A 12,765-nucleotide genomic window follows, 5' to 3' on the forward strand; every position below is an offset into this window, starting at 1 on the left:
TTGGCATTGGATTAAATTTCCTATCAACATATAAATAATAAACAATTACATTAAAACATTAAAAACGATTCATTAAAACAGTAGATTAGTCACTCCAGTTTAAGACCAAATCCAAGTCTGGAATTAATTCATATGCAGGGCTTCTCTGGGATTTTATGTCAATATTTATTTGTTTTACAAAAGCACTGAATGTTTGCCATTGTTATGTTGGAATCTGCCATGACTCCCCTTAGGGAGATAGGGCGGAATACAAATAAAGTTTTATTATTATTATTTTATTATTATCCAGCCTCTGACTCTGATTGAGGTTCCATGTTTTAGCCTGCCACTTTTGGACTCTCACTTGCTGAGGTGTTCCTGTGAGTTTCTCTGCAGATCTTAAGAAGTTATTTCTTGATTTAAGGCATTGTCATGCGTGCTGATATCCGAACAGAGGGTGGGCCAGAGATGTCTCTTGGCCTCTGTCCTTTCATTATTGGCTGCTACTTTCCGGCGGATGTCAGATGGTGCAGAACTAGCCAAACAGTATTATTTCTCCAGTGGTGTTGGGCGTAGACATCCTGTGATAATGTGGTATGTCTCATTAAGAGCCACATCCACTGTTTTAACATGGTGAGATGTAGTCTACACTAGGCATGCATATTCAGCAGCAGAGAAGCAAAGCACAAGGGCAGGTGTCTTCACTGAGTCTGGTTGTGATCCCTAGATTGTGCCAATCAGCTTTCATACGATACTATTTCTAGCACCCACTTTTTTGTTGTCGAAGGCTTTCATGGCTGGAATCACTGGGTTGCTGTGAGTTTTCCGGGCCATATGGCCACGTTCCATAAGCATTCTCTCCTGACGTTTCCCCACTTTTCGCTTGATATTCAAGTAGTGCTCCTTGTAGGTCAGAGCATGGTCCAGAGTAACTCCCGGGTATTTGAATGTACTGCAATGCTCCAGTGGGATTCCTCCCCAGGTCATCCTTGTCTATTCTTATTTATTTATTTACTTTATTTGTATACTGCTCTTCTCAGCCCTTAGGCGACTCAGAGCGGTTTACAACAATTTAGGTATACACAATACAAAATCATTAAGCATTTAAAAGCAATAGCATCACAAATCATTAAACATCAATATCATTACATCACTACATCAATATAACAAATCTATCAGGTCTCATCAATGAAATCAGAATCCAAACTTGTTATCCAATATTCTGTGTTCTGATAGTCAGTCAATCAATCACACTGCTTAGTCAAATGCCTGTTCAAACAGCCAGGTCTTTACTTTCCTCCGGAATGCCAGCAAGGAGGGGGTTGATCTAATATCTGCAGGAAGCCATTCTTAAGGTGAAAGGCACACGTCTGCATTTTAGATGGATTAGGAATCAGCTGGTTTTCTCAGTAACAGACAATAAGAGCACCTAAAGCTTCAGAGAGCTTTTCAAGTGGTGTCAAACTGTATTAACCCTATAGTGTTGTTGCACTCTGTGACACTTGCCTCCAAACCACACAGAGAAATGTTAACACCAGGAAATAAAACATCTTGTAGGTTGTTGTAGGGTTTTTCGGGCTATATGACCATGTTCTAGAGGCATTCTCTCCTGATGTTTCACCTGCATCTATGGCAAGCATCCTCAGAGGTTGTGAGTTCACAATCTCTGTGGATGCTTGCCACAGAAGCAGGCGAAACATCAGGAGAAAATGCCTCTAGAACATGGCTCAGGAAATAAAACATCTTGTAGGTTGTTGTAGGTTTTTTCAGCCTATATGGCCATGTTCTAGAGGCATTCTCTCCTGATATTTCGCCTGCATCTATGGCAAGGTCACAATCTGAGGATGCTTGCCACAGATGCAGGTGAAACATCAGGAGAAAATGCCTCTAGAACATGGCCATATAGCTCCAAAAAACCTACAACAACCCAGTCATTCCAGCCATGAAAGCCTTCGACAATACATAAAGCATCTTGTACTTCTTTTACAACTTGGCTTGACTGATTCTGAGTTTTAAAACGCAGCAAAAACTAAATATTACATTAAAAGGAACTAAAAGACCATAGTACAGAGCCAAAGAAAAGGAAGGAAAAAAAGAGTACTAACGCCATGCTGCTTCAATGGCCAGCTGCCACACTTTGCTTGAGATGACATCAAGAGGAACTTTTATCATAGGCATTTGTTCCCGCAAGGGACGACTTTAGAAATCGGACTACTATAAGGGGCTCCAACTTCCGGTGCTTCGCAGAGGAGAACCATCGTCCTTCGAAGCCGGGTGGGCGAGAGCGGAAGAAGAGGAGGTGCGGCAATTATTTCCTTCCCCCACTGTTTTTTCCTCCTCTCTCTTTCCTGACTCTAGTAAAAAATGCTAAAGATTCTAATGATTGTGTTTCCTACAGTTAGGCGATTCAGGGCATTGTAGTCCAGCAAAGTGTGACCTCAGTGCTTCCTTCTAAATGTGCATGTGGCAGGGCTCAGGTTGCATTGCAGCAGGTGGTCAGTGGTTTGCTCTTCTCCACACTCGCATGTCGAGGACTCCACTTTGTGGCCCCATTTCTGAAGGTTGGCTCTGCATCTTGTGGTGCCAGAGCACAGTCTGTTCAGCGCCTTTCAAGTCGCCCAGTCCTCTGTGTGCCCAAGGGGGAGTCTCTCATTGGGTATCAGCCATTGGTTGAGGTTCTGGGTTTGAGCCTGCCACTTTTGGACTCTCGCTTGCTGAGGCGTTCCAGCGAGTGTCTCTGTAGATCTTAGAAAACTATTTCTTGATTTAAGTCAGTGTTTCTTAACCTGGGGGTCGGGACCCCTGAGGGGGTCGTGAGGGAGTGTCAGAGGTGTCGCCAAAGACCATCAGAAACACATAGTATTTTCTGTTGGTCATGGGGGTCCTGTGTGGGAAGTTTGGCCCAATTCTATCGTTGGTGGGGTTCAGAATGCTCGTCGATGGTAGGTGAACTATAATTCCCAACAACTACAATTCTCAAATGTCAAGGTCTATTTTCCCCCAAACTCCACCAGTGTTCACACTTGGACATTTTGAGTTTATGTGCCAAGTTTGGTCCAGATCCATCATTGTTTGAGTCCACAGTGCTCCATGGATGCAGGTGAACTACAACTCCAAAACTCAATGTGAATGCCCACCAAACTCTTCCAGTATTTTCTATTGGTAATGGGAGTCCTGTGTGCCATATTTGGTTCAATCCCATCATTGGTGGAGTTCAGAGTTCTCTTTGATAGTAGGTGAATTATAAATCCCAGCAACTACAATTCTCAAATGTCAAAATCAAATTCCCCTCTAACCCCACCAGTATTCAAATTTGGGCATATCGAATATTTGTGCCAAATTTGGTCTGGTGAATGAAAATACATCCTGTATATCAGATATTTACATTATGATTCATAACAGTAGCAAAATAATTTTATGGTTGGGGGTCACCACAACATGAGGAACTGCATTAAGGGGTTGCGGCATTAGGAAGACTGAGAATCAGTCTGTTTCTATACTGTAGCACTGAATTTTTGCTGTTCGTATTTGTTGTGAACCGCTGTGAGTCGCCTTCAGGCTGAGAACAGCGGTATATAAGTAAGGTAAATAAATAAATCACTGATTTAAGTCGTTGACGTGCTGGTTGATACCCAAACAAGGGATGAGCTGGAGATGTCACTGCCTTGGCCCTTTCACTATTGGCTGCAACTTCCCGGTGGATGTTAGGTGGTGCAATACCGACTAAACAGTGTAATTTCCCCAGTGGTGTAGGGCGCAGACACCCCGTGATAATGCGGCATGTTTCATTAAGAGCCACATCCACTGTTTTAGCGTGGTGTTCCACACTGGGTATGTGTACTCAGCAGCAGAGTAGCATAGCGCAAGGGCAGATGTCTTCACTGTGTCTGGTTGTGATCCCCAGGTTGTGCCAGTCAGCTTTCGTATGATATTGTTTCTAGCACCCACTTTTTCCTTGATGTTCAGGCAGTGCTTCTTGTAGGTCAGAGAACGGTCCAGAGTGACTCCCAGGTATTTGGGTGCGCTGCAATGCTCCAGTGGGGTTCCTTCCCAGGTGATCCTCAGAGCCCAGGATGCATGTCTGTTCTTAAGGTGAAAGACGCATGTCTGTGTTTTAGATGGATTAGAAATCAGCTAGTTTTCCCTGTAATAGGCAGTAAGAGCACCTAGAGCTTCGGAGAGCTTCTGTTCAACCATCTCAAAGCTCCCTGCTTTAGCAGTAATGGCATGATCATCAGCATAGATGCTCTCTGTCCCTACTGACACGATAAATAAAATAAGTGGTTTTAGTAACCTACTAGCCGTCCCCTGCCGTTTTGTGTGGGAGATTTGGCCCAATTCTATCATTGGTGGGGTTCAGAATGCTCTGTGATTGTAGGTGAACTATAAATCCCAACAACTACAACTTCCAAATGTCAAGATTCTATTTCCCCCAAACTCCACCAGTGTTCACATTTGGGGATATTGAGTATTCGTGCCAAGTTTGGTCCAGATCTATCATTGTTTGAGTCCACAGTGATCTTTGGATGTAGGTGAACTACAACTCCAAAACCAAAGGACACTGCCCACCAAACCCTTCCAGTATTTTCTGTTGGTCATGGGAGAAATGTGTGCCAAGTTTGGTTCAATTCCATCGTTGGTGGAGTTCATAATCCTCTTTGATTGTAGGTGAACTATAAATCCCAGCAACTACAACTCCCAAATGACAAAATCAATTTTTTTAAATGAAGGACATACATTGGGTTGTTAAGTGTCTTGTGTCCAAATTTGGTGTCAATTTGTCAAGTGGGGTTTGAGTTCTGTTAATCCCAGAAACGAACATTACATTTTTATTTATATAGATGGATGCGAGAGCTGGACCATAAGGAAGGCTGAGTGAAGGAAGAGAGATGCTTTTGAACTGTGATTCTGAAGGAAAATCCTTAGAGTGCCTTGGATCTCGAGAAGATCCAAACAGCCCATCTCCCAGGAAGTAAAGCCCAACTGCTCACTGAAGGGAAGGAGATTAGAGACAAAGATGAAGTCCTTTGGCCACATAATGAGAAAACAGGAAAGCTTAGGGAAGACAATAATGCTTGGGAAAATGGAAGAAAAAAGGAAGAGGGGTCAACCAAGGACAAGGTGGGTGGATGGTATCCTTGACGGCTTGGCTCTGAAGGAGCTGGGGGTGGTGATGGGCAATAGGGAGCTCTGGTGTGGGCTGGTCCAGGAGGTCACGAAGACTCGGAAGTGACTGAACGAATAAACAACAACAATGGCTCATTGTGTTGTTGCTATTATTATAATTGTTTTATTGTTGCTGTTTATTCATTCAGTCACTTCCAACTCTTTGTGACCTCATGGATGAGCCCAGGCCAGAGCTCCCTGTTGGCTCCTTCAAGAACAAGCTAGTCACTTCAAGGATACCATCCACTTACCTTGCCCTTGGTTGGCCCCTCTTCCTTTTTCCTTCCCTTTTCCCAGCATCATTCTCTTCTCCGAGCTGTTATGTCTTCTCATTATATTTATTGGAGCCCCCGGTAGCACAGTGGGTTAAACCCCTGTGCCAGCAGGACTGAAGACCGACAGGTCACAGGTTCGAATCTGGGGAGAGATGGATGAGCTCCCTCTATCAGCTCCAGCTTCTCTTGCGGGGACATGAGAGAAGCCTCCCACAAGGATGATAAAAACATCAAATCATCCGGGCGTCCCCTGGGCAACGTCCTTGCAGACGGCCAATTCGCTCACACCTTGCTTTATAAGAAGGTTGCATTTGTCACAGAGGAAAATGAGAGAACCAAAACATTGAGGATTAATATTTGGTTGAATTGAAGTGTAAGAGATTGTGAATTTGCTCCTTCGTCTGCATGTAATGAAAGAGAAGTTGCAATGGGCCCATCTATACTGTGGAATTGATGCAGTTTGGCACTACTTTAACTGCCAAAGTTTGCCATTGTTTTCCTCTGAATTTAAGAAAGTTCTTGACCTTCTAACAAACCTACTCAAATCTATTTTAAATTCATTTTATAGATATGATTACTTTCAATGTATGTTTGCTCTTAGTCACCAATAGCGGGAAAAAGGCAGGAAATAAAATAAAGCCAATAAGTAAATACGTTTCAATCTTGTCAATGTGATTAAACGGGTTTGTGTTGTCGAATGCTTTCATGGCTGGAATCGCTGAGTTCCTGTGAGATTTCCAGGCTGTATGGCCTTGTCCCAGAAGCATTCTCTCCTGACATTTCACCCACATCTGTGGCAGACATCCTCAAAGGTTGTGAGATCTGTTGGAAACTGGGCAACTGGAGTTTATATATCTCTGGAATAATGTCCAGGGTGGGAGAAAGAACTCTTGTCTGCTGGAGGCAAGTGTGAATGTTGTAATTGGCCAGCTTGATTAGCATGCTCATAAAGCCTGGAAAACTCACAGCAACCCAGTTAAATGGGTTTGTTTTTATCTATTGTCATATATTACATTCTATTTCTGTTGTACCCCATCTCAACTCAAACCTTGAAGAGATGTGGGTAAGAAATAAATTATTATTATTATTATTATTTTATCTAATGATGTTTTTTATCTGTTGTATTTTAGTTTTGTTGTATCCCTGATCCAACCTTGGAGAAAGGCAAATAAGCAACAACAACAACAACAACAACAACAACAATAATAATTAATGATAATAATAAGATTTCTATGATTATTCAGGATTTGAACCCTGGTTTCCCAGTTCACCATTCAAGCCACTCTGCCGTGATGGCTCTCTATTAATGGTTTTCATGTTCAAAGTTCTTTTTTTTGGGAAACAGGTTTAAAGCTGGAACTGATTTGCCTTTTCCTAACAACTTTCACTCCTCCCCTCCATATTTTCTCTCCTTTTCTCCCCTCCCTATTTGGTGGCACTTCTTTAGACAAATGTGTGAAATGGAAAGAGGGAAGCGGTTGTCATCGGATATGTCTTTCCTTCTCCGTCGATGTATGACACATTCGATTCAAGCCCTTCCCACGCATAATACGCTGCTTCTTGCGCAGTGGTTTTAAAAGTGGCGAAGGTGGATGTGGCAAAAACCTTCAGACTTTTGGCTTGGATAAGGGAGAGGGAGAGAGGTGTTGAATATACTCCCTTTAAAAATATAGTTTTAATCCATTCCTTATAACTATGGGAAATATCTAAATCAGACAAAAATGAGAAAAAACCAAAACAATATTAAAAAAACCTGAAGTTTAACATAAACTGAAACTCTCATCTCAGATCTTGGCAACAGAAGAGAAACTCGAGAATGGATAAGAAATGTTGTATATTTTCTATTAAACGGATGTGAGTAGATAAATAGGTATCGCTCCGGCGGGAAGGTAATGATGCTCCATGCAGTCATGCTGGCCACATGACCTTGGCGGTGTCTACAGACAATGCCATCTCTTCGGCTTAGAAATGAGCACCACCTCCAAGAGTCAGACATGACTAGAAATGTCAAGGGAAAGCCTTTACCTTTTGCATTAATTGAAAAATTTGGAAAAAAAAATATAGTAGGGTTGCCTTTGAGGTTGAGGCATGTTTTGGCTTGCAGTATTTGTAATTTATATTGTTTTTTTAGTTTCGAGCTGCTTTGGGTCTCATTTAAGAGAGGAAAGCAGGATATAGATATATAAATAAATATAATAAATAACATAATGTAAGATAGGTAAAGGTTTTCCCCTGACATTAAGTCCAGTCATGTCTGACTCTGGGGTGTGGTGCTCATCTCCATTTCTAAGCCGAAGAGTTGTCCGTAGATGTCTCCTAGGTCATGTGGCCGGCATGACTGTATGGAGCACCGTTACCTTCCCACCGGAGCTATACCTATTGATCTACACACATTTGCATGTTTTCAAACTGCTAAGTTGGCCGAAGCTAGGGCTGACAGCGGAAGCTCACGCCGCTCCGCAGAATCGAACTTGCAACCTTTTTGTCAACAAACTCAGCAGCTAAGCGCTTTAATCTACTGCACCACCAGGGATATAATAATATATTTTGAGGTGCTGCGTATTGATTGGATTCTTTGTTTCCTTCCTCCAGCCTCAGCAAAAATGTTGAAATTTTCTAAAGGGTGTTCCCTGATTCGGTTCTTTGCTCACAGTCCTTCTCTCCTGGGATGGACCTTATCTGGCTTTAGGACTTCCTTCTGTGTCTCCAAAGGTCTTCATTCCAGCTACGGACATGTTTCCCCTGCCTTCACTAGAGCTCTGCCGTTCGGAGAGAAAATTGCCATAGTGGATCGAAATGGAGAGCATACCTATCGGGAGATCTATGCCCGAAGCCTCCAACTCTCCTGGAGAATCTGTAAAACTCTTGGGAATGCGAATGGAGACCTGAAAGGAGAAAGGATTGCCTTTTTGTGCCCCAATGATGCCTCCTATGTCACAGCCCAGTGGGCTTCCTGGATGAGTGGCGCTATCGCTGTTCCTCTTTACCGAAAGCACCCCATGCCAGAACTGGAGTATTTCATTCAGGATTCGCAAAGTGCCCTCCTCGTTGTAGAGGAAGGCTACTTGGACAAGGTCACTCCAAGTGCAGAGAGACTAGGGGTTCCTGTGCTCCCCCTTCTGGGCTCTGGGAAATCGGACACGGTGGCAAATGGGTCCCTTTTAGAAGCCGGCTGTCCCATTTCGGAGTGGAAGGACCGGGGCGCCATGATCGTCTACACAAGTGGCACAACTGGGAGGCCCAAGGGAGTCCTCAGCACCCATCAGAACTTTCAAGCTGTGGTGAGGGCCTTTTCAAAATTTATTTTTATTCAGAAATAAAGGAAAAGATGAAAAACAAAACAAAAACAATATAAAAAAACTGCATTTTTCATCAGTATATATCAGTGGTTCCCAACCTGTGGTTCATGGACCACCAGTGGTTTGCAAGAGCTAAAATATGGTCCAAGGCCTCACAGTACTACACCATTGCAACGAGAGCGACTGGTCTCACAAAACCCTTTTATAGTGCCGAGACTTATTAAATATGGTTTTCTGTGGGCAAACAGATGACAACTACTGGATGGCATATGTTCTGTATCAGAAATTAGAGCTGATGTGGTCTATCCAATTCAAGTTTCTGAATGAGCACCCCAAATAACCAAACTGTATCTAAAGTTGACCAAAAATTGATTTGTAACCCTTTTGGTATTAATGTTGGAGAGTGGTCCCTGATCAAAGCGGTCCCTGGTCAAGTGGTCCTTGGTAAAAAAAAAGAAAAAGGATGGGAACCACTGATAGATATATAGATAGGGAGAGAGAGAGGGGGGGGGGTGCTTGTATGTGTATTTATGTTTATATGTGTGTGTGTATTTGTTGTTGTTTATTCATTCAGTCATTTCCGACTCTTTGTCATCTCCTGGCCCAACCCAGGCCGAGGTCCCTGTCGGTCATGGCCACCTCCAGTTCCTTCAAGGTCAAGCCAGTCCCTTCAAGGATAACATCAGTCCTTCATGCCCTTGGTCAGCCCTTCTTTTAGTTTTTTCAATACTGGTAGCTAGATTGTGTTTGTTTTCATGGTTTTCCCCTTTCTGTTGAAATTGTCCACCTGCTTGTGGATTTCAATGACTTCTCTGTGTAGCCTAACATGGTGGTTGTCAGAGTGGTCCAGCATTTCTGTGTTCTCAAATAATATTCTCTGTCCAGGTTGGTTCATCAAGTACTCTGTTATGGCTGACTAAAATCAGGACAGTAAATAAAGAGCAACGCTCTGAAAAGAGGGGAATTCCAGACATGAAACAATCAGGACCAGCTAACACCTCCCAACAAAGGATTCCCCCATGCAGGAATCAACCAGGTCTTGAGCTGCAAGGCTTTTCAGTGCTAATCAAGGTGATTAACTGTAACATTCACACTTGCCTCCAATAGACAAGAGTTCTTTCTCCCACCTTGGCCCTTCCACAGATATATAAACCCCACTTGCCAAGTTTCCAACAGACCTCACAACCTCTGAGGATGCCTGCCATAGATGTGGACAAAACATCAGGAGATAATGCTTCTGGAAAATGGCCAAACAGCCCGGAAAACTCACAGTAACACAGTGATTCCAGCCATGAAAGCCTTCAACAACACATTTTAAAAAGTTGAAATTCCAGTTTCAGGTGTCCAAAACATACTCTCCCTTGAAACCTCTCGGAATATGCACTCGGAGACAAAAAATGTTTTTTGAAATTAACATGCTGTGTTTACTCACAAACATCTTGCATCAATTCCCACATAAGACACATTTCTTATTAAAGTTCAGTTATAGATAGGATGCAGTTCTCCGTGTTGAGAACACAGGGCATCATTCTTAATCAGTACTCCATAGTCCAAACATCTTATGAAAGTCCAAACGGGATAATTTTACTCACTTCTTCTCAAAGCAAACATATAGTAAACTCTTCCTGCATAAGTCCAAAAATATAGTGCTTCCATTGAAGTCTAAAAACATATTTATTCCATCGAAGTCAAAACATACTGTTACCAAAATGAAGTCTTGAGTCTGAACATGCTCAATATAATCACATGTGTGCAGCGTACCCCACACCAAAGAGGTCAGTCAAACTGGCTGGCCAATATATACATATAATACAGTACAGGTTAGCACATATATAAACTAACAAACAAATAGTGAAGGCTTGGAAGGTTGCTATTTCCAACAACAATGGTGTGGGACCCTGGTTATTTTGTTTTATTGATTTGTCTAAATATCTCCTTCCAGATCACTGGGCTGGTGGACAAATGGGAGTGGACTAAGGATGATGTGATTCTCCATGTGTTGCCTCTGCATCACGTCCACGGCATCGTCAATAAGCTCCTATGTCCCCTCTGGGTGGGAGCCACCTGCGTCATGCTCCCTGAGTTCAATGCGCAGACGGTGAGTGTCCTCCTTCAGGTCCAAAATGCAATACAGGTGGAGTCTCCCTAGTCCAAAATGCTTGTCACCAGAAGCGTATTGGATTTAGAATGCCCATGTTTGCATCTCTATCCATAAAGAGATATCTGGGAGACAGGGCCAAGTCTAACCAAAAAAGTCAGGTTTCATATACACCTTTTTATACACATAGACAGAAGATCCTCTTAGAAGTTAAATCAACATTTGTAATCATTCTGTTCCTGAAACAACAGCCAAATAAAGGTTGATATTCCTTATCCAGAAATACTCGAAAATTGCCCACGTCTGTGGCTATCACTGTAGATAATTTTGGATTTTGGAGTATTTGGGAAATCTGGATTATTTTATTTATTTATCGTGTCAGGAGCAGACCAAACAGTTGCATTGCATTTTTAACAAACAAACAAACAAACAAAACACAAAGTTTGCAAGCTTGGTAGTTGATTAAATGTCCTTTGACCAGTATCTGGCCACTTGGAGTGCCTCTGGTGTTGCCGCAAGGAGGTCCTCCATTGTGCATGTGGCAGGGCTCAGGTTGCATTGCAGCAGGTGGTCTGTCGTTTGCTCTTCTCCACACTCGCATGTCATGGATTCCACTTTGTGGCCCCATTTCTTAAGGTTGGCTCTGCATCTCGTGGTGCCAGAGTGCAGTCTGTTCAGCACCTTCCAAGTCATCCAGTCTTCTGTGTGCCCGGGGGGAGTCTCTCATTTGGTATCAGCCATTGATTGATTGATTGAGGTAATCTGAATAAGGGAGAAGAACAAAAATGGAGGACTCAGAGGCTTGCCATGAGGCCAGAAACTTGTCCCTTAGGAGCATCAGTCTAACAAACAGGAGAAATGGGAGGAGAGAGGCAGACAAAGATGCCATTAGGGGAAGGCCTTTCCCTGCCAGCTAACTCATCTGCCTATCGATTTTCTTTATGAGGACTGTAAACTTGTGCAGAATTTTGTTGAGTTCCAACAATTCTCAATCTGTACTGCCCTGCTACAATTTTCTCCTTGTTTGTTTTTAATGGGAAGGAGCCAACAACACTCCTGGCTGAACTTCTCCAAACTTGGTCGTATTTTCTGACAAGGCATTCCTACTATGCTCTTACTCTAGCCGTTTGTTTCTCAACCTGGGGGTCAGGACCCCTGGAGGGGTTGTGAGGGGTGTTAGAGGGGTTTCCAAAGACGATCAGAAAACACAGCATTTTCTGTTGGTCATGGGGGTTCTGTGTGGGAAGTTTGACCCAATTCTATAGTTGGTAGGGTTCAGAATGCTCTTTGATTGTCGGTGAACTATTAATCCCAGCAAGTACCAAATATCAAGATCTATTTCCCTCAAAGTTCACCAGTGTTCACATTTAGGAATATTGATGATTCGTGCCAAGTTTGGTCCAGATCTATCATTGTTTAAGTCCACAGTACTCTCTGGATGTAGGTGAACTACAACTCCAAAACTTAAGGTCAATACTCACCAAATTCTTCCAGTATTTTCTGTCGGTAATGGGAGTTCTATGTACCAAGTTTGCTTCAGTTCCATCATTAGTGGAGTTCAGAATGCTCTTTGATTGTAGGTGAATAATAAATCCCAGCAACTGCAACTCCCAAACGACGACACCTATCCCCCATATTTAGGCACATTGGGTATTTGTGCGAAATGTGGTCCTCTGAATGAAAATACATCATGTGCATATCAAATATTTACATTATGATTCTCAACAGTAGCAAAATGGCAGTTATGAAGTAGCAACGAATATAATGTTATGGTTGGGGGTCACCACAACAGGAGGAACTGTATTAAGGTGTCGTGGCATTAGGAAAGTTGAGAAACACTGCTCTAGCCAATTGAGTGCCTTGTGATGCTGAGGAGTATTGGTTAAAAAAAAACCCTGCAGTGGTGGATAGTCTCTCTCTCCCCCACGACAAGGGCATAAATCCCATG

General features: G+C 42.8%; 1 protein-coding gene across 1 annotated transcript in view; it reads left to right on the forward strand.

Annotated features, from left to right (window-relative positions):
* Positions 1-2,212: 2,212 nt before the first annotated feature.
* ACSF3 (acyl-CoA synthetase family member 3) overlaps positions 2,213-12,765 on the forward strand; it is a 107,237-nt gene continuing 96,684 nt past the window's right edge. Inside the window, exons 1-3 of the mRNA XM_060788413.2 lie at positions 2,213-2,278; positions 8,013-8,701; positions 10,662-10,817. Coding sequence (XP_060644396.2) covers positions 8,024-8,701; positions 10,662-10,817 — 834 coding nt within the window. The 5' untranslated portion in view covers positions 2,213-2,278; positions 8,013-8,023. The remainder of the gene's footprint in view (positions 2,279-8,012; positions 8,702-10,661; positions 10,818-12,765) is intronic.

This window comes from Anolis sagrei, chromosome 8 (assembly GCF_037176765.1).
Source record: "Anolis sagrei isolate rAnoSag1 chromosome 8, rAnoSag1.mat, whole genome shotgun sequence".
In the NCBI taxonomy this organism is placed as follows: Eukaryota; Metazoa; Chordata; class Lepidosauria; order Squamata; family Dactyloidae; genus Anolis; species Anolis sagrei.